This window comes from Atractosteus spatula, chromosome 12 (genome assembly GCF_055471065.1).
Source record: "Atractosteus spatula isolate fAtrSpa1 chromosome 12, fAtrSpa1.hap1, whole genome shotgun sequence".
Lineage (NCBI taxonomy): Eukaryota > Metazoa > Chordata > Actinopteri > Semionotiformes > Lepisosteidae > Atractosteus > Atractosteus spatula.
Genome location: NC_142717.1, coordinates 27,373,319 through 27,400,278, shown reverse-complemented (window position 1 = coordinate 27,400,278; position 26,960 = coordinate 27,373,319). Strand labels below are relative to the sequence as shown.

The window sequence follows — 26,960 nt, the reverse complement described above, 5'->3', positions numbered from 1 at the left end:
GGCTCATTCCCCTATTGCAGCATGTTTCCTCCTCCCCATCTTTTGCATAGGTTTAAATCATATTGTAACGCTTACGGCCGACAGGTACTGTGTAAGAGCCGGCGTACCAGAGCAGGTGACGTCACCGCCCTTCCCTGTGATAGCAGGACTACAGCTACTGGGCTGTAGAGAGATCTCTCTTTAGCTCACGGGGCTAGGTCGCTGCAGAGAGACGCGGAAGTCCCGGGTTCGAGCCCCGGACAGTGTGGGGCCGACCTGATGCGGCAAGGGCGCCCGCCTGAGCCCCCGTTGCGTTACAATATAATAAGAGACATTTTGAATGGAACATATTAGTATAGGAACCAATAGCATTGTTCTGCTTTAAATGCGTCTCAGTGTATCATGAATTGTATAACCGCTGTGATGGCATTGATAAGTATCATTATCAGTGCATAAAGAAGTAGTGAAAACAAGAAGAGCTGTAACATCACAATGTGGAGAAAAAAACAAATTAAAACTGAGCCCCTGGAACTGCCCCCAGAGCCCAGGTCACCGCTTGAATACTGTAGGTCCATGTGCATTAGTAGCATCAGTTGAGTTAATATGTTATTGTTTTAAATTGTTTTTTAAATTAAATAAAAACTTCTGCACCACATCACACGTTACAGTATGTAACTTTCAGCTGCATAAGAGTTAACACTTGCTTTTCTACTAGTGATGAAATGGTTTTGAACTATAGTACTTTTGTTTAGGTAGGTGAGCGTTGATTTTTGGCAACATGAATTCTTAGGTAGGACCAGTCAGGACATTCGTGTGTCAGCGATAGGATTGTATTTGGGTGGTTACACTGAGGAGCTTGCTTAGGGATTTACATTGTGTGCAAAGTACTGAAATGTCTGACTATTTCTGCGGATGAATTCAGTTTTTCTTTATTGATTCAATCAAGTTGTTGTGTGAAGTGGTTTTACAGACATGCTCTAGCATTTGAGCAAAACTATAAATAATTATTGGATGGAAAGAATAAAAAATGTAATTGTATTGCCATGATTTTATTCAATACAGATATTACACAATACTTCCCACTGTATCCTGCCTTCATGATACAATTTGCCCTCATTATATAGACAAGGATACTATAACAAAGTCAAAATCAACATTCATCACAGTCATTTATGTAAAAAATACATTGTTAGACATTGGTTTATAATTCATAAGGATTTGGTAACATATTGTTAAGTAGTTACTGTACTTAGATAGTTACTAATACATGCAAATAATCATACTAATGAGTTCATTTTTTGCATGGGTTTTGAGATTAAGCACCATTAAATATTTCTTTTTACATACTCAGTGATGTGAATAATGAGTTACTTCTTCAATTTTACTGGAACCTCAAGATTCAACAGAATGTATTTTAACTCAGTTTGTTGACTCTTGAAGCTAAGAATGTCAAAGCTAGCTACAGTTTGAGAGTCTGGGAGATATTTATCTCATTCATAAACCAATTATAATAATACCCCTACAATGTATTAGTGAAATGCTAGATTTTTTTATTTTTTCAGCAATAATTGAAAAGTCAACTAATTTTCATGCACTAAAGCTGAGTTACCTACAGAAAGACATTCATAATATTGAAATTCAACAACAATTGCATTGGTCTTTGGAGACTACTTTTAGATGTATGATTCATGCAGGGCTTTAAAGTGTGAGAAATGAAGAATGGAGTAAAGCAGACTGTTAAAAACAAGTATTAGTATAATTAATTTTATCGTGCCTGAAAAAGTAAGCAGAGCAGCCAAAGAAGACAATTGTATAGAATCTAATTTAGACAGTCGTAAGTGAAATGAAATTTGGTTTGAAAAAGAGCAGAGCTTGTGCAATGTGGAATGCACAGACTGTAGTGTATTGTATAGCATTCTGATGCTCCATTTCCATTTGCAGTACATTAACAAATTTCCACTGATTTTCTAATCTGTCAAAGACATTTTATTGCCCTCATTCTTATTTAATGTCTGCATTACTCTTGTATTGTGACACTTTTTCAGAGACTAAACAAACAAAATTTAAACCCACAGAATCTAGCAGCTTATGTGGCTTAGTTTCAGGGTATCATGCTAAACAAAGTGCCCTCTTCTATAGCCCTGAGAAACAGCTGCACTACTCTCCTCCCTCTATCTCTTCACTGAGCTTTAACATCTAGCTCTGTTGGAATTTAGCCTGAGAATGGCTTCTTATACTAATTCAGCTGAACTGTTTAAAGGCAGAAATTCAAGTCACTGAACTGACTACAAAAACAAAATTCTTGTAGAGCAAGAGCCCTTAACAGCCTCAGCTATCTGGGGAAATTTCCTTAAATTGCTCTGCTATGCACCTTACATAATGGCAAATATTAAAATACTGGCCAATTCTAAACCTAAGTCCATAAGTTACAATTAAGTCTAACACTTAAGACTACTAAATAAGCATATTGGAAAACCTCATAATGAACAATGGCATAAATTATGAACAATGATAAACATTTATTTGTACTCGCAGTGCAATTGTAAAACCTTTTTTTTTTACCCAGGGGTAAATTTGACCAAAAAATATGTTTCAGGTTCAGACTAAATTTAATATAAATATTTATATTGCTCCTTTTCATTCCTTGACTTTTTTAAGTTTGCTCCATAAAACATTTAGAATTACCCTTGCATTAGCTTGGGAAGCATTGTGCAGAGTGAAAAGCTCTGAAAATCCTCCTTTACCATTTATGAAGACCATGCTTTAAATGTACTGTTGGAGCTGTGCCTCCTTTATACTGTACATCTTAATCTCATTGACATTTAAACAAAGATGCCAAATATGACCAGCTGCTACCAGCAGAATGTTCAGAGTTAAACATGTGTCCACAGCTCTAGCCCTTGAGGCCCAGAATCAGGGTGGAATTTTTAGTTTTCCTCTTTTTACAAATGACAGATGTAAAACTAACGACGTTGCTCTGTGATTGCCTGAATCACTTTAATCTCCCTTTTTCACATGTAAAAAATGTATGTGAAATTTTCAAGTCATACTGTCACGATCGCTACTCCTCCTCTTAAGGGCACTCCAGCCCTTCCTCGTTCTGCCTCATTCCCCGCACCTGTTCCTTATTCCAGCCCCTTTTCTGTTCCCCCTTAGAAGCCAGACGCAGACGTCATTCGAGGCTCTTCATTGAATCCCGTTTCGTGAGAGCCCAGGTCCCTCTGTGTCTGGCTCCGTTATGATTTTAACTTTCTGTTCCTGATCCCCCCCGCCGGTTCCGACCCGGTTCCAGTTCTTTATCCTCCGGATGGATCGCCTGGCCATGGACTTTAGCTTCTGTTTTGGATTACCCTTTTGGACTTCTACGTGGATTGTTCGCCCCGGAATCACTACCCCTGGACACCTGCACCCCTTGGACACGCCCCCCATCTCCATACCCTCTCCTGCATGACTGTTTCCTCACTATTCTGGATTGTGTCGTCTGCATAGGGCCCGGAAAGAACTGTCCGTGACACATACAGCAGAACCCCGTGGTTGTGCTAAAAATGTTTATCGGTGGCTAATGTAAGACATTCATTTCTTAAGCACAACTGGATAAAAAACTACAATGACTGGGTTTATTGTTCATAAGAAATTCTGATTCCTCTGTTAATATTACATATGCACTTGCAAATTTCTCAATGCTGGCACCAGTCTCATCTACGTTTTAATTGAAAGAAACACAACTGATTTTAGAAACATTAAGCTTTACCTTGCAGCTATCAGGAATGCTGTTTCTGAGAACTGAGGCACTCCCATAAGTGTCAGTTTCAAAAGCTTTGAACGTTTCACTTATGTAGGTCCAGTATTTTCAGCCAGCTTGTAATTCTGATTCCTAAACCTCTCTCAAGAGACACCACATCACCTAAACCCAAATATTCTCCTGGTCTAAACCACTGAGCCAGAGATTAATCCCTGAGTATATTTTAAACTGTGTCAGGTTTGTCAGAGAAAAGTTGCCAGCTTACAAATCAGTTAAAACAAAGCTGACTGAAGCACTGCAAGGATGTTCCTGCTGGGCCTCTAGTGGTTGTATTGCAGGTTGGTAATCACATTGGAGCCCTTGATTTTAATCTTAGCCCTTGTGATGTTGTGGATCCAGCTATTAGCTTCACAAGCTGGCTTGGAGGTGTTGTTACTGTTTTGGTTTGTCAGTGTAATTTAGGAGAAAAACTCGCAGTGCCCCGCGGGCTCGATTTTCCGCGATGCAGGGCCGAGCTCCACCTTACAAACCCTCTGCGCAAACTTCAGAGAGCACATGGTCTCCTCGACATTCCTCTCCAGTGGGGAGATCTACAAGAGACAGAAAATGGAAGTCAGACTACTGGTTTTAGCAACGTACCTGGAAGTACAGTTAAAACTAAGAACAAGATGCATTTATTTACCCAAAAGAATTAGGGAGTGTGATCCTTCACTCAATTAACTACAGACTGAGCTGAAGGTTGAATCTGAGACGAATGGGATGCAGAAAGACAATGATCTCAAACATACAAGACCTACAACAGCATGGCTGAAGAAGATATTTTGTCTTTTGGGCTGACCCTTATCCCATGCAAGAAAACTTCAAATGTCCTCTATATGAAGGACAACCAGTTGAATGCTAAAGACTGATAAACAGCTCCAGGAAACATCTACTTGAAGTCATTATTGCCCAAGGAGGCACCAACCATTGTTTTTTACAAATATTGTACATCTTTGTTCTCTACATACAATAATGTTGTTTTCCTTTATTGAGCCTTACATGAAGATCTAATTTTTTAGGAGTAAAATACATGAGAATATGAACCAGCCGGCTCACAAGTATTTTCTCTGCACTGTAAAGTGTGGTGAGAATATAAAACATGGACTTAAAAATTATTCATCCAAAAATGTTTTGGTTGGTAACCAGATGTTCCAGATGACTAAACACAATCATTGGAGATGGAAAACAGAAAATGGACAGTGGTACTTATTTTTATTGTTATGTGGTAGCTCAAATACAGACACAGTGATAAAAAATGTAAAAGTAGTCATAATGCAAGGAGATTGAACAGCTCCCAATAGTTTGACCTCTGATTCTGCCCTATGTTTCTCCACCTCCTCTTGGACCCATACCTGTACCACCATCACAGTCTTGTTGCCTTTGCCGAGAGAATCTTGCAGCAGGTAAGTAAGTCTGGAGTTTCTGAAGGGAATGTGGGTCTGCTTGCCCCTCAGAGCCTGGATGACGTCCCCCAGAGCCAGCAGGGAGCGGTTGATGTTCTGGGCTTCCTTGAGTCTCTCACCTTCAGCCCCAGACTTCCACACGCGCTCTGAACCCGCCAGGTCCACCAGGTTCAGCTTCCCTGGACATTCCAAACAGAAGAAATGACAACTGTTGCACTGCAGCCTTTCTGTGGGGCTCATTACAAAAATCAATGTATTATGCTGCAGACGGATGTTAACAACAATGATTTTCTATCAGTGCTATCAGTGTGGAAGAGTGACTGAATAATCCATTGCTTGGCAAAAACTGAATAGAACTCCATCCATTTTTAACTGCTGTATCTAATACAGGGTCAAGTGGGTAACAAGGCAGGATACACCCTGGATGGGATGCCAGCCCATGACGAGACACACACAGACACAAAAACGTACAAACTCACACCAAGTCCAATTTCCCCTGAAGCCAATTACTCTTCCAGTATGTCTTTGGGCTTTGGGAAGAAATCTGCACAAACACAGGGAGAACATGCAACTCCATGCAGATAGCAGCTCAGGTCTGAAATCGGTTTGGAGCCAGCACTGCGAGATGGCAATGCTAACCACTGCGCCACAGAAATATTTGCTAAGAAAACTTCAGTGAATTCAAGATGACTTTGGGCTCTGTTTGCCGAAAGCCAAACAACAAAACATGCTAAAAAATAGCTCTGCTATAAATGTCTACAAAATGGTCTTCTGGTGATGCTCTTTGAAATTCCCTTGCCCCTGACCATTCTCTCCTCTTGAAATACTCTCTTTCACATGGGCCGAAAAATTCAGAATAGGGTTCAATCCCAGCCAGGACAGCAAAAACAAGCTTAAGAGTCTCTTGTTGGCATTGGTCTCTGCAACACACTCTACGACACTGTGACAAATTAACTTCTGGAATTCCATAAAGACAGGGGTCTCCAGGGTTAGAGTTACTGCATGGCCTACACTCTTCCTTACCAGTGGTCTTGGCCCCGGTTGCCAGATCCGTGCCAGTGACGGTGACAGTGAGCAGGGCATGTGAGCGAGAGCTGTGCTGGTTCATCTGAGTGCTGTAGGTTATCCTGTTCTTCCGGCCCAAAGCTAATATCTGCACAAATGAAGAACAGCATCGGCAGACACAAAGGGAACTGAATAATGAGCATTACAACCCAAAGGGCAGGACATGAAAATACCCATAATATGTACAGTAACATTGTAATGTTCTAATTATTCTTAATCTAACAGCAGCTTGATTCTGTCAATCAAGTCAGTTTGTAAGAGGATTGTATTCACTTTGAGATACATGTTGTCTCATCAGTTCACAATTTTACTTGAATGTGTGTCATTGGGTATCTTCACTAGGAGGACTGGGCTGCATGATGTGGTTGGAAAAACAAAAAACACACAAAACCTGTAAACAAACCATGTTCTATATATTTATTCTTGCCTTGTGTAGAGCAAACAAGAGACTTTAGAGTTGCTGTTTTTTTGGATATGGCCACGCAGGTTTAATTTGATTGGGATGACTGGAACAATTTCAACTTTCTTTACTTTAGTTTGGAATTTTCCTGTTAATTCCTTTTAACTCCTCCCTTCAGTTAAGGATTTCCAATTGTCAGTTGAGTTTAACTGCTACAACCCTTGCCCAAGCACAGGAAGGAATGAGAAAATCCCTTTCTGAAAAGGTCTGTTTCCAAAGCGCGCACTCTTGACCTATCCATTATCTGCCTACTTCCCTACTGTGAGTCCCAGTGATCTGTAGTGGGATACCTTCAACAATACACTCCTCTGCCTCACACACATGAGCTAGCTGTGTACAGACAGATGCTTGAGGAGCCCTGCTATCCTCTAGCTAGGTACCTAGCAAAAACACTCAAAGAAGCAATGCTTGAACTGTCTACTCTCTGCACCTGAGAAGTCACCTAATGTAGTCCTGAAGTACAAATAGTCACCATTTTGTCTAATACACCAAGGGTATGTGTTTAACAGAACTTTGGGAGGGAGGGGGAGCTCAAGACTCTGGGAAGGGAGAGAGACTCACTTTCCTCATGCGCTGGAAGCTCTTGACCTCAATGACTCTCAGACCTGGAACATGCAGCTGTCCAGTCCCATCTGGGTTCATCTTAATGTCGAGTTTCTCCCCAGGATCCTTACTGAGTAGATCTCTGAGGAAAACAAAATTCTACTGAACAACCAAAATTCATGTAAACCAAGATTGTGCATGATTGGACAATATACCATATTGCAGGGGTCTCCAACCCTAGTCCTGTAAATCCCAAAACCAGATACCCTAAAAGGTCAGTACCTACTGTAGATGGGAGACCTCCTGGGAAAAACTAAGGTTGCTTCTGGAAGAGGTGTTAGTGGGGCCAGCAGGGGGCGCTCACCCTGCGGTCCATGTGGGTCCTAATATCCCACTATAGTGACGGGGACACTAAACTGTAAACAGACGCCGTCCTTCTGATGAGACGTAAAACCGAGGTCCTGACTCTCTGTGGTCATTAAAAATCCCAGGGCATTTCTCGGAAAGAGTAGGGGTGTAACCCTGGCGTCCCAATGGAAATTTGGCCTCCTGATAATCCCCATTAAATCCTTCATTACTCTGTTCTCCTCCCCACTGAGAGCTGCTGTGTGGTGAGCGTACAGGTGCACTATGGCTGCCGTCGCATCATCCAGGTGGATGCTGCACATTGGTGGTGGTGGAGGGGTCCCCATTACCTGTAAAGCGCTTTGAGTGGGGTGTCCAGAAAATAAATATTAGGAACTCTGGTGTAGGTTATTGATCAATTAAGCAGTAATGTTAAAATGTACACTGATCCTTGTGAGCTTAAGAATTTTCACATTTTTGTTCCAAATGATCTATAAATTACTTGATTGAAATCACCACCTGTTTAAGTGATCATAGTTAAATTGTTGCAGGTCTACCTATAACACCTGCTGGACTGGGGTTCTCCAGGACCTGGGCTGGAGACCACTGCAATAGATGTTTCATTTATGAGTTTTCATATGTTTTTAATTCAGCTTGAAGAATCAGTACAGTATTAATGAAGAATTATCTTGATTAAAATATGTTATCCACCCTAAACAGATTTCTTCTCAAGGTGCAGAATGTATAAGTACAGAACTTCTCAAATTACTTATTTTGAACCTTAGAAAGGTTTTCATAAAATAGTAAGAAAACGCTAAACTATAAAATTCATAATGTAAATAAATATACATACTGACAGGCTTTAAAAACACAATGAATGCTTTTAGCTACAACGGAACAAGTAATAGGTTTATTCCATGCTGAAAAGAGAAGGAAGAAAACACAATGTTTTGGCCGTGATGCCTTCTTCAGGTGTGTAGAGCAAACAAGAGACTTTAGAGTTGCTGTTTCTTTTGATATGGCCACGCAGGTCTAATTTGATTGGGATGACTGGAACAATTTCAACTTTCTTTGCTTTAGAATTTTCCAGTTAATTCCTTTTAACTCCCTCCTTCAGTTAAGGATTTCCAATTGTCAGTTGAGTTAAACTGCTACAACCCTTGCCCAAGCACAGGAAGGAATTAGAATACACACACCTGAAGAAGGTTCCACAGCCGAAACGTTACTTCGTTATTAACGAAAAGATATTGTACTTATATTGTACAGGGAAGTGACACACAAATATTCCAAAGTTGTATGTCATATGCTGTAGAGACACACTAGGATGACAAGGATGACAGACAGACAGACAGGTGGCATAGTACCTGAGCACTTCATTGTAGATCTCCATTACACTGAGGGTAACAGTGTAGTTCCACATATCCTTCCTCTCCTGGATCTCACTAAAAAGGTGTTTTAGGGCTCGTTGGTTTATCCCTGGGTTTTCAACACTGCCCTGAAACAAAATAGCAGAAATCAAAAAGAACTTATAATTTGAAGAGGCTACATTCTACAAATTGGCCACAACAATATATTAACAATATATTCAAGATGCAAAATGTAATTTTGGATGTTCAAAACATTTTTTTCCTGTTTCACAAGATGCTTTTCCTGCAACTCAGCATTGAGAAAATATAATATTTGGGAGTTAATTTTAACTCAAGAATTGTGAGGGGGAAACCTTTTTTTAATTGTAGCCATTGTTTCTTAGAACTTTGTAAAAGAATGACAATATAGTAGAGACCTTCCAAAATAATGAAAATTATAATTAACTCATTCACAAGCACTATTTAAATTGTTTTGGCATGTTGCAATGTGCATTCTCAAAAGAATCTGTCTGTACTATGCTCACAAATGCTAGCTAATACACAACAAAAATGGAAGCTGATGTTCTGCTTCTTTCGGTACAGCTAACACTACCTCTCCTACTACTGCTACTATTAATTATAGAAAAAAAAAACGAATTAAACATATTTTTAATAGGAATAATACTAAATTTTTAATAGGAATTGTGCCTGACATGACAAACTGTATGTGCTTATTGTTGAAGGACAAATACAGCTGCCTTTTAAATAAGTATTGACCTACTGTACTTTCGGACTTATCACTGCAAGAATGCTTAAAACAGTAGTTTATCCAATCTGGCACTTACGTCTGTGTACACTCAGCAGCTATTATAATTTACATTGCCTGCATTTGAAGTACTGTTGTGCAAATTGAGTTTGATTATAGATGCTGATATCAGTGGTAATGAGAATGAGTTACAGTACATTTCCTTTTGGAAATATACAAATTATCCTGCTGTACAGTTCCTCGCTGCTGCACTCACAGTGGTAACAATGGTCCAGACACCACTGCAGAGCAATAAACATTTCCTGTTTCTTTCTGCTGCAGTGCCTTAATTTTATCAGCACTGGTTTCTGGTATTCATTGCTTCAGGAACCAGATCACCTTATATGATTAACAACTTAATACAGATTCCTTACTTTAAGTAAAATTACTATTTTACTGGTGATATCCACAATAAACAATACACAATATAACATGACCTAGATCTGTGAGTGTAATAATTTTTTAATTGATAATTTGATAATTACTGTGAACAGCCTTATAATGTATTCTACCAGATTTCTTAGTCAGTAACAACAGATATTTTGTTGTGCAATGGATGAGGATATAAAGACCCAATTAAATTATTCCTGGCACAGTGCAATCTGACGCAGTGCAGTCCTGTTCTGCACCTACTGTATACCCCACAAACCAACCAGTGCAATAATTCTTCAAGTCCCATTGTTTTGCATGTAGTGAAAAAACAAAATCTGCTTCACAGGTCGCATTTATCATTTCCACTCTGCAGTGTTAAGCAGAGTCCTCCCCCCCCATCCCAAATCCGCACCAGACTGAGGTCCAATGTGATTTATGTGAATGCAGGTGAATGCAGCTCACCCAAACAACAGGAGGGAAGCCAATGTAAGCTGGCAATTCAACTAATTCTTCAGAGAATCAGAGCTCAGAATGTAGCCAAGGATAATACCTCCATTGTGTAGGTTTTCCCAGAGCCAGTCTGCCCATAGGCAAAAATGCAAACATTGTAGCCATCGATGCAGGAAGTTACCAGAGGCTCAATCTCCTGAAACACCTATAAAAGAGCAACATCACAAATTCCATCGAATCCCTGCTCCAATACAATCTTTCCAAAGATAACACACTTATTTCATTTTTAAAATAAAATTAAGAAAAGAGGCCTGGGAAGGTAATTCACACCCAAAGACAACAAACTGGGAAATTTCATAAACCTCTCACATTATTGGGATACGATGTTAAACTCATGAATTTGGGGTCTCTGGCAGTGTTCAATGTCAACATAAAAATGAAAGACATGAATTTGTTAACTAGCTTCTAATTGACTCAAACAAGATCCTCTTATGTGGTTAGAATAAACATGTATTGAGTTTTTGGACAGTTTAACACAAGTGTAATTAACACGATTGAAGATCATGGCTGAAATTTGCTTGAAGGTTGTTTTGCATTCTCTGAATTTGGTGCCCCAGTTAGAATAGAGGAACTTATGGATTTGAAGGTACAGTATTTGAACCAAAACTGGAGTCTTCTGTCATGAATATCAAACATGGTCAAGTTCAATGTCCAAATGGTTAAGAAAGCATAGCACAATGTTCTTAGTTATTCATCACAGACTTTATCAAAACATGTAGAAGCTGAATAAAGCTGATCACACGCTCAGGTCAAGTGACCGGGAGGGCCTGAATATGTTCTGTATGGTTGTTTGGTCAAACATCCCTCATGGGAAGTTTAAGGCCCTCCTTTCCTTACCAAAGCCAAGGGAGAGTTCAAGAAATACTGGTTGCTGGGTTAAAATAAATTTAAATAAATTTATTTCAAACTGTTTTTGACATGCTTCATTTATAGACTTCATTACGATGCTGAGGGTCATAAAATCCATTCATTTTTGATGGATTTAATGCAACATTCTGAATGAGCATCTGGATTTTCATGCTAAATCAGCTTTAAATTTGAGTTCTTCTAAGGTATGAATGAAACTGGAGGCTGCTGTCTATCCAGATGGTGGACTTTGTTTAATTCCATACTGGAGCTTCTCTGGGGATCCTGGAAGGAACAGCAGTGACTGCAGGTAGTGCACAGCGGGCCAGTACCTCATCCTGTGTAGCCTGAGGCTGAAACACCTTGTCCAGCTCGAATGTACGTTCCCGGCCTTTGCTTCGGACAATGACAGCTGATTCATTATTGGGGTCGGTTGTCACCACTGTCGTTTGTCCTTCCTCCTGCTGGTCTTCCACCAGAACAGGCTTCACGCGGCACAGGACACGAATATTGCCTGTCATATCACACACAATGCCAGTGGGACATCTTAAAGACATGAACACCACAAGTCCTTTCTGGTTTGGTTTGCTCCTTGCTGTATTACACTGTACTGTTCTGTGTTAGGCTTGTACTGCAGGAGCAATATTCTATGGTCCTGGATAAAATACCTCCAGTTAACTTCAGCAAAAAAAACCTGTATGACAGTCACCATTCCACACAGGTTATTATTCCTTCTTTGTTCTATTAAACGTGATTAATTTGGACTTCATAAGAAGAAACATTAATACAGAAAAACCTTGCATATACTTAATTAATCATGCATATTGTAAATAATGGATTAACACTACAGCAGAATTTGGTTTCTTTAATTTAAAAGAAAACAAGATTCCTATCATTGTTCCAAATTCCATTCTGTGTTAGATGATTTCTAACACATTTTGAATAAGGGGCAGGTCAGAGGAATCGGCTTACACTTCCTCACTTTCCCCTATACAGTATGTGGCTGCAGGTTTCAGAGATAAAAATCGTGACGTGTCTTTAAAACTTTATTGAAACAGGAAGCCCCTAACCTTGTTACCATACCTTTGAGTTCCACCAGTTGCTCATGGTACTTTCTACGCAAAGCCACTTCCTTCCTGTATTTCTCCAGAATATCTCTATTGGCCTCAGACACCTCAGTGATTGCGCTGCACAGCTGATGAGAGCAATAAAAAGGGTATTAAAAAGCTTCTGGATGTGTCACAAGAAAGGTACCAGCAATATACCAACCCAGGTCATCATTCCTGAGCAAAGATAAATTTGTTGCTATTTACGACCTCACTTAAGTCTTTCAATTCCAGTGCTTTTATTACACCTTACTATTGTTCAATGGATTGTTCTGGATTTAGCACGTTAATCTATAAGAAAGCCTAAAACTGAAGTTACAAGTAGTTACAAGTAGGATCTCATCCAGGATCTAAAGAGCTCATCCAGGATCTAAGGAGCTCATCCAGGATCTAAGGATCATCCAGCCATTTCTTGAAGCAACAATGGAATTCAACTTGGCGGCCGGCTGGATAGTTTGATCCAGACTCCACAAACCTATGTATGAAGAGGTGCTTCCACATTTCAGTCTTAAATACACTTCCTCTTAGTTTCCACTTGTTTCCTTTACCCAGAGTTATTGCTAAAGTAGTCCTCTAGATTGACTATTGTTAAAGAGTATTCCATTTTTCCATAAAGTCCTCTATGGCAGTTTCCTCTGTTCAAGACTAAAGAGGTTAATCTTTAACCTAAAAAACTGAAGGTCAGGAAATAAAGGCATCATGTGCTCAAGCCTGAGTGATGTCACTTGCTCACAGTGACCTTCCCAAGCTGTGGTGCAAAGTGGGCTCAGTGCTGCAGAAGGTGGTTTGAGTTTATTTGGTCTGGGTGCTTTCAGCTCCTGGAGAAACAGCCTCCCAGGAGCTTGCAGACTCACAGTGTTGTAGGTAGGGGACATTCTCCTCCTTCAGTCAGCACCGCACCACCTGAATAAGGCTTCAGAGCTGGTCAAAAGATTAATGACTCAAAGGTGGGAAGGTTGGAGGAGTATATTTATACTTCCTCACTCTCGCTGTGTGTAGTTACAGGGTTTGTAGCCATGAACCAAGACGAGAAACACAGATGGTGGCTATAAATTGTGTGTCTATCCATCCATCCATCCATTTTTAACCACTTTATCCAATACAGGGTAGCAGGAAAGACAGTGCCTATCCTGGCAAGCAACAGGCGGAAAACAGAATATACCTTGGATTGGACACCAGTCCATCCCAAGGCACACACACACACATGGGTCAATTTGACAAAAGCCAATTAACCCACCAGTATATCTTTCAGTCTGTAAGAAAACAGGGGAATTCAAAGGAAACCCATGCAAATGCAGGGGCCCATAACTACAAGGCAGCAATGCTATCCATTGCGCTACCATGCCCTTGTACAATATTCCCATTTTAACTTAAAAACAACAACGTACTGCATATAAGCATTAAAATAGATAAATAGAGCATGCCTAAAAATCACATCACTCCCATCGGAAACATGCCCGAACAGACCTGTTTCTTTGCCTCACTGATAGCGGCACCATAGAAGTCGGAGAAGCTCCGGACCTGACTGCGCAGGCTGCTGTAGTTGGCCTTCACCGCGTGGAGCGCAGGCTGCAGCGCTGACAGGCGGCTCTGCAGACCTGCGGGATAAAAGACTAGCGCCTTTGTGTGCAGAGCCACAGTAAATCCAAACAGGATGAAAACGGCAAGACAAAACCTGGAAGCTGGCACAGACAAGCTGAAGGAAGACAGCCCGGGGGGAAACTTGGGGAGGCCTTATTTCAGCAATGGAACCACAAAGATTGAAAGTGATGCATGTTATATTTTATCTGGTGAATCAGCAAACTGTAACAAGGATATAACAATTGATCTTCTAATCAAAATGTGCAAGAGCTCCTAAGCTCTAGAACTTGGCAGAGTACACAGTGAGGTTTTAGCATTAACTGCAAAGAGGGCTATAAAAAACATGACATTCTAAGGAAAACGTAAGCCATAGTGAAATGATTTTTAAAACAAAGGAACCTTGTATGTTTCTGTGTATGGATGGAAATGACCACTACAATAAGGAAAATCCAGTCTAGCTACAAAATTCCCCCCGTGAGAGAGCATTACTGTATGTTGAACCCCCGTGGAAAGATTTACTCCAATAGTTACCTGTGAATTGCTCTTACATTGAGTGCAGGGGGGAGATACCTGTGAACTGCTCCCGCAGGTGCTGAAGGTGCTGCTCTGAACACTCCGCGGCCTCTCTCACTGCCTCCTCTTTCCTGGCCTCGAGGTGCCCGATCTCTGTCAGCAGCTGCTGCCCCAGCCTCCCGATCTCAGACTCGTAAGCCACAATCTAAATCAGTGAGTTCAGCACAGATTACAAACAGTGTTTCAGAACGCCAGTATACTTCTTTGAAACTAAAGAGGGGGTGCACGATGGTGTCACTAAGTTTTTTCTTATTTTTTAAAAATTTCAATAGGAAACACAAACCAATTTAACATTATGTAGAAAATATCTGTACCTGCAAAAGCAAGGCCATGCTTACTAGGAATGTACAACTACTTACAGTGCTGATTGGTAGTTGCTGGAATGTTGTTTTTAATCTAAATTACCTTTTTCTGTAGGCTGGCAGAAATGTCTTCAGAATCCCTGAGCTGCCCCTCCAGTTCCCTGTATTTTTCATTCTGGCTGGACAGCTTCTCCGCCAGGTGCTCATTCCTCTCTCTCGTCTCGGCCAACAGCCTGAGAGTTCCAGGTGAGTCCACCTCCACAGTCTGAGTGACATACTGCAGGATCCAGACAGCCCCAGACCTGTGTCAGTGGTCCTCAATAAACAGATCTAGCACAGGTTTCACTGTGTCACAAATGCTTCAACAATTTCACAAGTTTTCCTTTTGAATGTAGTAGAAGCATCGCACTTACTGAAGAAAGGCACTCAGCTTTTGACATTCTTGATTTTTGAACAGTGTATAGTTTTCCATTTTAGATAGAAACTATAAAGTAGCTTACTATCTGTTAGATAAACCTTTAATTTTTATTGTACATGTATTTTTTTCAATAATACAAGTGAATGAATAGAATCAGTGTACTGTATATGTGTTCCTGGTTCAGTCTATCTCTTACTGTTGGGGAAGGACTGACACTGGGAAGCAGTGCAGCCCAGCCCTGACTGTGGCTCAGCTCTGGTGGCAGAAAAGCAGCCTCAGAGGAAACTCCGCTCTCACAGACGTGCACACGTGGGAGACCCATACTGTCCTCGTACCTTGATCTTGGGCCCTCTGCTCCTCTCCTTGTCCAGCTCCAGCTGCAGCTCCCTCACCCTGTCCTCTCGGCGGTGCAGCTCCTCTTTCCTCCTCCGCTCGGTTTGCTCCGCCTCTCTCTCCAAGTGAGCCAGCTGCTCGGCCCGGAGCTGCAGAGAGCTCTCCAGCTGCTGAACCCGGCTCCGCAGAGACTCGTTTTCCTGGAAGAGTTTCAGATTTTCAGTGCGAAGCCACTGCTCTTGTGGCTTCGGTATGTGTCTTTTGTGTTTGAACATTCGGCTGAGACATGACAAGGGACACTCCAAGACTTTCTACTGAAAGGTGAGTACGCTCCATAATATTCAGCTAAGAGATGACTGGATGCTCTCTCTACCACATTCTACCAAGAGATGACAGAGTACACTCCAGAGTATTCTGCTAAGGGATGGCAAGATAGACTCCATAACGTTCTACTGAGAGATGTCAAGATACACTGCATAACATTCTACTAAAAGATAACAAGATTCTCTCTCTGTAATGTTCTGCAGAGAGATGACAGAACGCTCTCTGCATAACGTTAGAGAGAGGTGACAGGGTACACTCCAGAATCGGAACTTATTCTATGAGATTGGGAGTTGCCTGGAAGCTGAAGCCAAGGTGATGGGAGTTTTGCTGCTGATTAAATCCAGATAATCAAAATAATTAGCTGCTTTTGGGATACAGAGTCCTTGTAATTCGGTGCAACAAAATAAGTAAAAAGGATTTTTAACCCTTACAGTTTTTTTTTTAACTGAATTGCCTATTTTATATGGCTCCAAATTTCTAACTGCCAAACTGACAAATTTAGCTTTGACAGAAATACCTTTTAGGCAGTGTGTGGGAAGAGCACACCTTTTTCCAAAAAGATTGTCAGGGAACAATTTTTCATGCCATCAGCCCCACAGTGTCCAAAGGGGAGTTAGTACTTATTGATGAGATCACAAGCTAACAGGTTCCCAGCAAACCCAATATTTTGCACTAAGCTGAAGATGATCTGTTCAGCCTCTGGTCAGTCAAGTGTAATCCACTGCTTAGAAAATACAGTGAATTGCATACCTGAGCCCACACAATGCCTACACTGCAGGGCTCAACCTGTGCCCAGACTGCTTTTCTTTACTGCTGTTTGAGCCACATGGGAACCCATACAGTAACTGCATTGATGTGTTCATCGATCCTGCCCAGAGTGCATAATTCAGGTGGGTAGCTGCGTCAGCATGCGTAGGCTGCAAAGGAACAAGTAATAGGTTTGTTCCATGCTGAAAAGAGAAGAACGAAAACTCAACGTTGAAATAAACCTATGACTTGTTCCAGAGTGTATAATGTCTTGCATCCCCAAAAACACGTGCAATTATTTTTAAAACAATAATGTGTTCTGCAAATATTGTCAGTCTATTATGGCAGGTTCGTACAGCAAGTAGGGATCAAGAGCCTAAATCTCAATGAAGTGGAAGAGCTTAAGAAGAGACTCCTCACTTTGATGAGCACAGTGCTGGATTGAGCAGGCAGGAGGGAAAGCTGCTGCAAGAGGCCCTGAGTCATGCTGAGGCTCTGCTTCAGACTCTCATTCTCAGCTGAGAGATAAAGGGCCCGTTTCTCCGAATCAGTCACTCCCTAGAAACAGAAAGACAGGAGAACCACTTCATATGATAAAAATGTAACTCCATAAGGCTAGCAACCATTCTATGAGCTTATAACAGCGTACAGAATTTTTTTCCTGGCCTACTTTCATCCCATTAACCCTGAAAAAAAATTGCAGAAATTGCATCTCTTAATTAAATGCTCTTAAATTTCAGACAGACTTCTGAAAGGGTGGAACATTTTAATTTTAGGTACGGCTCACTTGAGGTCCCCAAAGGGCTCATGAGTTCATATTTAAAAGGCATTCGACTCACTGTCTCTGTTCTCAACCGAGTCAGCTCCTCTTCTCTCTCCTCAATATGCCGCTTCAAGTCCTCAATCTAAACATAATGAGAGCAGTGAGACACACCATGTGGACAGCTTTAATGCCTTGGCACTAGATTGAACAGATTTCTGGCTCATCTTCTCTGGCAGTTTCCCCCTTTAGAAATCTTTTATCTTCCATTTTCTGTTTGGGATATCTTTGGGAACACTCTTTCTGGGTATGTGACTCTGACTTTTTTGGGATCTTTTGACTATTTTGATCTTTTCTTCTAAAGGAAATTAGGATTTCAATCATACAACCAACCTATTAAGACCACAAACATATTCCATACCTTTCCCCACCAGTGAAACAGATACTGTATATGCGTGCAACTACAGCTGTATAGGACCATCACTCTATGATAATGTACTCATAGGACTCATTGTTGTCCTGGCAACAATGTATTGTTTCAAACTGCTGTCTTTCACACTGATTTCATTAGGGTGCAAAAAGAACTTAAAAAGCTGACTGTGAGGTCAGTCACAGACACTGGAGAATGGGTTTCCTTGTGTAGCCTATGCAGACCAGAGAGTGAGTACTTTTGTTTTTGGTTTTGTATCCTGGGACAGGCTGACTGGTTTGGGCTGTATGGGCTTAGCCTGGCTGCTGTGCTACTGTTTAAAGATTGTCTCGTCTTCACTCTCTGCCACACTGCACCACATTGTAGGCAGTGGAAAATTTCACTGCACAACATCTTCTGCCATTGGAGAATTCTATGCAGTCTAGGTTTCAGTGAATAACATAAATCTGTAACATGTTCACTGAACTGAGTCCTGGTGCACTCTCCCCCTCTAAACTCCTCTGTTGTAGGGCAGTACTACGCCCTAGCAGTGATGTGCTCAGATCTGCTCTGCCCCTGCCTGAATTCACAGTCCCAGAGCCACACAGCACCACTCTGTAGACAGCAGAGAAGTCAGCTGTGCCACAAAACTAGATTTTCTGTCAAGAATCAAGATTTCAAGGGTGTGATATTTCTGTAGCATGCTTACTGCATTGCACTCTGTTACAGACGCACCCACGGAGTCTTCTATATATGTGCAATATTGATTGATGTTGTTATCCATGTAGCGGCACAGTTCCATTAGATGGTCATTTTAAGCATCAAGCAATAGAGCAATTATATTCTAACTCTTTAACTTCACATTATATCTTCTTTTGCTATGTTTTTCTGCTAAATGCTTCACACAACAGAAATGGCTCATTGGTATTTAACTGTAGTTGCACAGAGCTCAGTAATAATTCAAATAAGCCTCCACCTAAAATAATATGTACTTTGTGTACAACTGCTTTGCATCAGTCCCTGCATGGTGCATGAGGCCAAGCCCCTGATAAAGATGATTGTTTCATGCTTCAATCACGTATTGTCAGGGCTGCAGTTACTTTGTGTCAGTACTTCCTATTTTAAGAAAGCAGGTTACCTCCTGCTGGAAGTCCTTGGCTATGTGCTGCCTGTCTTTTTCCCTCTGCTCCAGCTGCCTGTGCAGACTCTGTAGCTCCCCCTGTAGGCTGCTCCTCTCCCCCTGCAGGCGGCGCAGAGACTGTACCAGCTGGTGAAGGCCGTCCTGGGCTCGTGGGCTCAGTACGGCAGGGCCAGGGCCAGGAGCAGACACACACTCTCCTGCCAGACAGGAAGTCAGAGACACTTAATTACACAGCACTGCTACCACTTATAATAATTTACAGGACAACACCACCGTGAACACATGCAGCGAGCTGAGAAATAGGTGTAAATACGAAAAACCATCAGTGCCTGTCATGCTCCTGGTAATTTCTCAAAATACGAAATTATTTCCAGGTGGAACAAACTGATGGACTAAACCCCAGTAGAATTTATGCTGATTGATGATTGAATCTATTTTGTGACGACAGTCCACGTATGAATTCTAAAATATCCTACAAATCACATCATTGGTGGCTGTGGTTTCTGTTTTCTTACTGTTTTAAATGGTATAAGACAATCATTGAACCATTTTGTTGAGCATTCTAGTATTCTAGTATTTCCAATTATGATGTACATAACCACAATAAATTAAACCTGCAGGAAAAACAGGGTGTTCTGTTAAATGGGGACTGGCCTCTTTGAGCAACTATTTTTCACTGGAATGAAACCTTTTAAGACCTACCAAGAAAGCTGTAAGATGGTTTCTCTTTTTATTAGGCTAGAATACTATTTTATCAATTTCTGTGAGGACAACTCTGGTTAATTATTATTTTAAAATTGTTACTGGACAAATACTGATTAATTTTTCTTACAGATTACCTGAGTATAAACTATGAAAAATGTGAACTTGTTTCCTTTAATAAGAATGAGATACTACAAATACTAGAATAATATAAAAGAAGCACTTGAAAAGGAGAAATGCAGACGTGCTGTAGGTTCTCTTGTTTTAGATGGTTAAATGTATAATGCAATTTTCTCAACTGATGAAAAATGTTTTGGTGTTTGGTGTGGTAAAGAATACAATTACAGATACTGCCAGAATATTGCATTGCAGATACTGCAATAAGCTAACACAAGCTCCAACGTCACACAGCCGGTACTCTTCCCATTAGAGAGCACTCTCTGGTGAATACAGGCTATTTATGGCACACATACTCATGACATAGAGGCACTAGCTTTAGAGTTCTCTACCAGCATAAAGCACAGCACTTGGGATTTTATTATTGATGAAAAGCCACCATCATCCCCAAAGCCTGGAGGTGTTATCTTCTGGGCTTGTAAAGGAGAAATGTGATTCGTATCACCTAACAGCACCCCGAGCCATATCAGGCTGAAGGAACGCCTTCATACACGAGGCAACTCTTGTTCATTTAACCCAGATTCAACACTGAGGATTGAGGCTTAAGGCTCTGCCACACAATTTCAATCCAGTGAATGTTACTCTTAAGTGGTATTATATATTACAACAACATTTCAATTATTATATCTCTATTTGGATATGGAGTGCACTTTGTGCACTTCTCCTGGAAGAAGAAAGTCATTAGAATATCTCCTCCAAGTTAGCTGTAAAACAGCAGTGTGAATAAATACCTTGGGCTCCAGAATCTGGAGTGGTGCAGTTGCACTGCAGTTGTACCCCTGAGCAGAGGTACGTCACCCAGATTGCCCTTATAAGTAATGTGCTGCATAAACGAGCCTCCGTGTCCTCCTTGTAAATGGGAATTTGCTCCTAATTAACTGGCACTGAGCCCCACACCACGTCAGCTGGAGGACATACTGTACATTTGTGCTAAGCTTATAACTCGCTTGAGGTTTCTCAAAAGTTAGTTTGCCGGGTTTAACAAGGTCAATTTTTCTATCTTCAGTGATCCACAAAAATATATTTAAAAAAAAATCAATATGAATACTGCTTTTGTTAACAGGTGTTTTCTGGTACCCTATGGCTGTGACCTTATCTTCCGTACACACTAAATTAACACGTCTCGAAACTCGGTCATTTCCATGGGGACAATCTGATGATGAATTGTAACTGCTTACTGGGCTACAAACACTCACAGTAACAGTGATGATAATACTTAGAATAATAAACAGCCCTCCGGAATGCAAAGAGCAGCATTAGCCCAGAGATAATGTAATGCCGAGCGTAGGCACGGTGTAAAGTGATAGCATAGAGAGGAGTGCCAGGGAGAGACTGGTGCAGCTGTCCACGCAGAAGGCTCGTGTGTGCTGTACAAGGTGGACAGACACCCTGTTTGTGAGGGGGCTCTGCTGAGGCAGGCGGGAGGAGGTCTGACGGCTCACCCCTGGGCTGCATGGCCTCCAGGAGGCTCTGCTGCTCGGCAATCGCTCCCTCCAGGCTGCCGATGACGCTGCCCTGGTCTCTCAGCCTCTGGCGGTAGGCGGCACGCAGGGCCCGCAGCCTGCGGCGGTGCCGGGCCCTGTGGCGCCGCAGCTGCAGCCGGTACTGCTCCGCCTGCTCCTGCAGCCGCTGCATGTGGGAGTACTGCTCCAGGAAGTTCAGCAGGTGGGACATCACTGTCAGCAGCGGGGACTCTCCAGCCTGGAGGAAGACGGGGTGTGCCGTTTGATCCCTGTCTTCTCACTTTCAGCACCATTCACTGCTACCGTATTCACTGTTCTACTGTATTCACTGCTGTACTATACTCACTGCTGCCCTGTATTCACTGTTCTACTGTATTCACTGCTGTACTATACTCACTGCTGCCCTGTATTCACTGTTCTACTGTATTCACTGCTGTACTATACTCACTGCTGCCCTATATTCACTGCTGTACTATACTCACTGCTGCCCTGTATTCACTGTTCTACTGTATTCACTGCTGTACTATACTCACTGCTGCCCTATATTCACTGTTGTACTATACTCACTGCTGCCCTGTATTCACTGTTCTACTGTATTCACTGCTGTACTATACTCACTGCTGCTCTGTATTATCTGCAGCACTGTATTACTTACTGTTCTAATGTATTCACTGTTCTACTGTTTTCACTATTGTACTGACACTGTTTTCATTGCTACACTGTATTCACTCTTTTGCTGTATTCACTACTGTGCTGCAATCACTGATGAATCAACTGAATTGAATTAATTTAACTGAATTGAAATTTGTTGATCATCTGTAAGAGTGGCACAGTGGTTAGAACCATATTCACCACATTCCTCAACATACGTAAATATCCCACTCATGCTTCATGTCTAAAGGAGTGTCTTGCAGGATACCGTTATGCTGCTCCTCTCATGCTGTGTCTGTGAATCCCTCCTCTCTTCTGATTCCCGTCTAAAACAAAGGAAAGCATCAAGAGGGGAGGCTGCGCTGCCCTCGAAGCCTTCGTCACAGCACTCCTCTTCCTCACTGAGAGAAAGACTATCACTCTCAGAGATGCTGCCTGCAAAGGGAATACATTTCCAGACAGCAGAGTTAGAGAGAAAAATACAGCTAAAGAAAAGACAGAACAAAAGTAGAGATAAACAATAAGACATGAATATACCTTAAACAGTCAGAAAGAGAGGAGATACAATCAGTACAATCAGAAAGAGAAAAGATTTGAAAGACACTACATAACCAGATAGAGAGGGTCAATCAGTGCAGTTAGAGATGGAATGTACTTTGAAAGTCTTTAAAAGACTTTCTACCTTAGAACTCAATTCCTGTTTTCTGTTTTGAGAGGACAGGATTGAATTGACCTAACAGACACAGTAGGACTGGAGCATAAGATTACTATAAAAACAAAATGACAGGAAATGAGAGGAGTCAGCCATGAGATATGATGCTAACTACATTGACTACACCATGAAAGATTTCTTCACAGAGAAGATAATTTAATTTTTTTATTGCTGGGACTGGCAAGGGGACATTTCCAGATCTGCTGCTTTAATAACAGAGGTAACACAGTGCTACAGACTGGTGGATAAAGCCCAATAATGCCTAAGAATGAAAACACTGCTTTTTAACCCATCAGTCCTTCCCACTGAACCCTGAAATGAAACAAACCGTTCATCAGACATGGCTGTACAGCTGTGCTAACAAATTGAACATCTGTATTCATCATCAGAAAACACCCTAACGGTGTTTCTGTGAAAGGGTAGAAACCAGGGCCTGAGTGAGTGAACAGAGAGTGAGCCAGAATGTACATTAAAATTAAATAATTCCACATCTTCCAAAACAAGTCTTTAGAAACACAATAAAAACAGTGTTATTAATTAATGTGAGATTAATTGTTGTGTTTGGAAAAAACAGAGAAATTTGCATAGAGAAAATGCATACTTTGTTTTAAGGATGAAACCCTACTGATTTGAGATTCATCAAGGTCTGAGTCCATTTGGATTTTACATTTTTTATATGACAAACACTGAGTCAGGAGTTTTCCGTTTGGATTCGACATTTTTTTATATGACAAACGCATGTTTACTACAATTTAAATTCTGGTCCTCATGATTATTTGAAATTGTGATAAATGTTTATAATTTCCTCTTGTAGAAGTAAACACGTAAGCATTAAAAGGCATAGCATATTTGAAAAATATCCACTTAAAGAGCAAGGCATACAAATGTTTAAAACATAATAGATTTTAGAATTCAGTTCTTAGCAGGCTTGTCAAGACTTTTACAGTCAAAAGTAATTTCTTAGAGCAAAAAATGGGTTCTGTGATATTTCAAAGAGAAGTCTCTCAAGGGCTGCATCTTTGATATTTATTTCTCCATACTGATCATTTTGGTTTATGATTGAAATGAAAGAGGACTTTGTCCCTCATGTTGTTCCAAAAACAAATCAGACTTTTGTCTTTGTTTGGCCCCTTCCATGAGATTTAGCATATCCTGTCATAATAATTTAACCAGCCCTGTAAATGCTGCCCAAGAAACCTCTGAATAAAAAACTCCAATCAACAAACTTTCTGATTTTTTCAGCAGCTTTGGAATATAGAAAGACACAATATATACAAAACAACACAACAACCTAAAAGTGCCCAATGACAACAGAGATGTGTTTAGTGGATTAGCACTGATCATCACACAGAGCTTGACACAGATATTCATCTATTATCCTTCCCCACTGGCATTTGGAAAGCAGACAATTCCACTCTGATACTACATTTCTTGTGCATAGTAGCCTTGAATATTTAAACAGACAATGCTCTCACACAGTAATACCAGCTCTCTAAGCAATATCACAATACAGTGATCACGAAGGGAGAGCACACGCCTGCTCATATCTACCAAGTATACCAGCTTCTCCCACAAGGAACACGTACTGTCTGAGTCTGTCAGACTGGCACCTTGCTCCTTTTGGAGACATGGAGCAGCGCCATTTTTTCTTCTCCTGCTCCTTGTTTCCATGGAAACACTGCCAGCAGCCTGAGGAGTCTGAAAGAAAGCAGAAGGATTCCAGCAGAGGATCAGGGGTGCTAATATAATAGAAACTGTAATCCACACACCTATTCACCTCAGATGAAGAGTACAGATAATGTCTGTGTACTTTAGAATATAATACTAGCATCATTGTGAAGACCTGTGGAAATCAGTCTGACTCTGCTCCCTGTGCTATGCTGTCCCTGAAATGACTCTGGACACTGAATGGAGTGTGGGAAATGAGGAAAAACTGAACACATTGGTTTTATTTTTTGTGCCCCATACCACAGTGAAGGAAGTAACACATTGAAGTTGTCAATGATTGAAAAATTATTAATCCCAGAAATTATAATGGCTCCTAAAAGCAGACAACACTCTGCCCAAGGGCATAAAACTTCATTGAGGAGCCTAGTTGACCCTAATACACTATGAATATAAGAACATTGTAAATAAACAGTCCATGCAGCCTGTCGAACATGTTCAGTTGATTTTCATTAGGTAATTGATCCAATGACCTCATTTGCCCTTGTTCCTTTTTAGGATACAGCCATCGGCTTCAACATCATGGCTAAAAATCTTGTTCCATACTCCCACAATTCTTTGTGTAAAAAGGTTTTGAACACAAATCCTTGTAGTTTCCACTAGCATTCTCTAGGTGTGTTTCATTGTTGGTTCTGGAAAAATCTATGGGATTAATGTTGTCAATGCAGTTGATGATTTTGAATACTTGAATCAGATGCCCTAGAATCAGATAGCTTGCCAGTGTATCCTCTTCTGCTTCAGAATGCACAGGTAGTGGAATAAAATGGAAGCATCTGGATAAATGAGGACACCCAGTATGTTGAAAGCAATGATGTCCACACAAGTAACTACAAATTTCAATCTGGGGTGGCAACAGCCATTTTCCGCAAAACAGTCTGCCGAGAACTCCACATAGTTGGGTTGCAGTGCACAAACCACTCATCACACCTGGAATTCCACATTTGGTGAGATGAATATTAGATGAATCAAGCATTTCTTTGCTACTAGGAGTGATGTCTTCCAGGAAGACACCGCACTCCATCCACAGAGCACAGTATGTGTGGTTGCCCAATGGTTTCATGGGCCTGACACTGATGACATACATATGTTACAGCCTTCACAGTCACCAGATCTTGAACCCAGAAGAGGGTTCATGTGATATTCTGGAACGAAGCCTAAGACAGCGTTATCAAGACCTCCATCAACCAAGGATGAGTTCATTTGGGCTTTTTGCAAAATAAACATGCTGCACCCCTCCTACAGAATTCCAGATACCACTCTGTAGTACTGCACTTACAGTCTGTACTAGTCACATGGGGTCGCCTAACACCATATTAAGTGACTTTGTTGATTCCATTTTTTGTCCACAACCTGTATCTGGTTGTTCTCCTCTGAATTGATTTTAGAGCAGCAAAATATTTCTATATTTTAATAACCACAATTGTACTGTACAGTTTATAATGTAAAAATTAAGTCTTATAATGTAACATGGGAAAAGTTAATATAATTCATTCAAGTGGATGATTGTTTCACTGAGAAATATATATTTCCCAGTGAAATGTACATTATTTTAAAAAAAAATCTATTTTAAAACAGCAGCTTTCGCTGTGGCAGCTCAGAGTTCACATAGTGAAATTCCCTAAACTAAACAGGATCTGTGAAGGTCAGTGCCATCTTAACTGAAGAGAATGGCCATATATGTCCCAGCAGGAATCTTCTCAGATTCAACAGAAATACTCTTACCTGTGCAGGAACTCCACCCTGCAGCACAGGCCCTGCCTCCTCCTGCGATGTCTCCTCCTTCTTGAAGAGGGTGTAGAAAATATAGACGAGAAGGGAGTAAAAAGCATACATCTCCAGACCCGGACTTGAACTCACTGCAGGAATTAAATAAGTCAGACCTCACGGTTAAATAAGGTCTATATTCCTTGCAGCGTGCTGAGAGAATATACAGGACACAATGAGTGAAACACAGTGGCACTAAGCTCAACCAGCCTTCTAATACTGTTCAAGAAAGGCATAGAAACCTTTATGCCCTGACTGGAGCTTGTGATTCCCTTCTCATACAATGGAGACAATAACAAGCTTTTCATTCTGACATTGGCAATTTCAATGTAACAGATTCATGATCTTCCAGATCCTTGCTTCATCTCCAGTGAAAATCAATCTGATCCTTTCTTCTCGCTCGATCAGTCCCTCAGCCCTTTCTCCTTCTGTCGCTCATTGTTTCCCATACCCAGTTTCAAATTAAGCCTCCTTCGTCAGTCTCTTCACTGCCCTGTGGGCGACTCTGCGGTCTCACATTCCTTCAGGTTTTGGCTGTGTCCTGAGATGGAGATCAGCCCCAGTTGCAGCAGCAGGCTGCTCTGTGTTCCAGTACAGTCTGGCCCTTACAGTGAGAC

At 41.1% G+C, this 26,960-nt stretch overlaps 1 protein-coding gene across 1 annotated transcript; it reads right to left on the bottom strand.

The window, feature by feature from the left end:
- Positions 1 to 880: 880 nt before the first annotated feature.
- On the bottom strand, positions 881 to 26,931 carry LOC148822838 (kinesin-like protein KIFC3). The gene is made up of 20 exons (XM_088929756.1): positions 26,302 to 26,931; positions 24,441 to 24,552; positions 22,411 to 22,577; positions 21,471 to 21,729; positions 21,362 to 21,369; positions 19,147 to 19,290; positions 17,679 to 17,744; positions 17,260 to 17,397; positions 15,771 to 15,968; positions 15,121 to 15,294; positions 14,713 to 14,860; positions 14,029 to 14,159; positions 12,539 to 12,650; positions 11,788 to 11,969; positions 10,650 to 10,754; positions 8,941 to 9,071; positions 7,250 to 7,373; positions 6,187 to 6,316; positions 5,113 to 5,342; positions 881 to 4,311 (listed from the first exon to the last, which is right to left on the bottom strand). The coding sequence occupies exons 1-20, from the start codon at positions 26,410 to 26,412 to the stop codon at positions 4,180 to 4,182; spliced, it is 2,802 nt and encodes a 933-aa protein (XP_088785882.1). The 5' UTR covers positions 26,413 to 26,931; the 3' UTR covers positions 881 to 4,179.
- Positions 26,932 to 26,960: the final 29 nt, after the last annotated feature.

Coding starts and splice junctions, on each gene's coding strand:
- LOC148822838 (XM_088929756.1), bottom strand. CDS start 26,412: ATGTATGCTTTTTACTCCCTTCTCGTCTATATTTTCTACACCCTCTTC. Junction 9,072..10,649: donor GGAAAACCTACACAATGGAG/GTATTATCCTTG, acceptor ATTTTGTTTCAG/GGCAGTGTTGAAAACCCAGG. Junction 5,343..6,186: donor AACCGGGGCCAAGACCACTG/GTAAGGAAGAGT, acceptor TGGAATGTCCAG/GGAAGCTGAACCTGGTGGAC.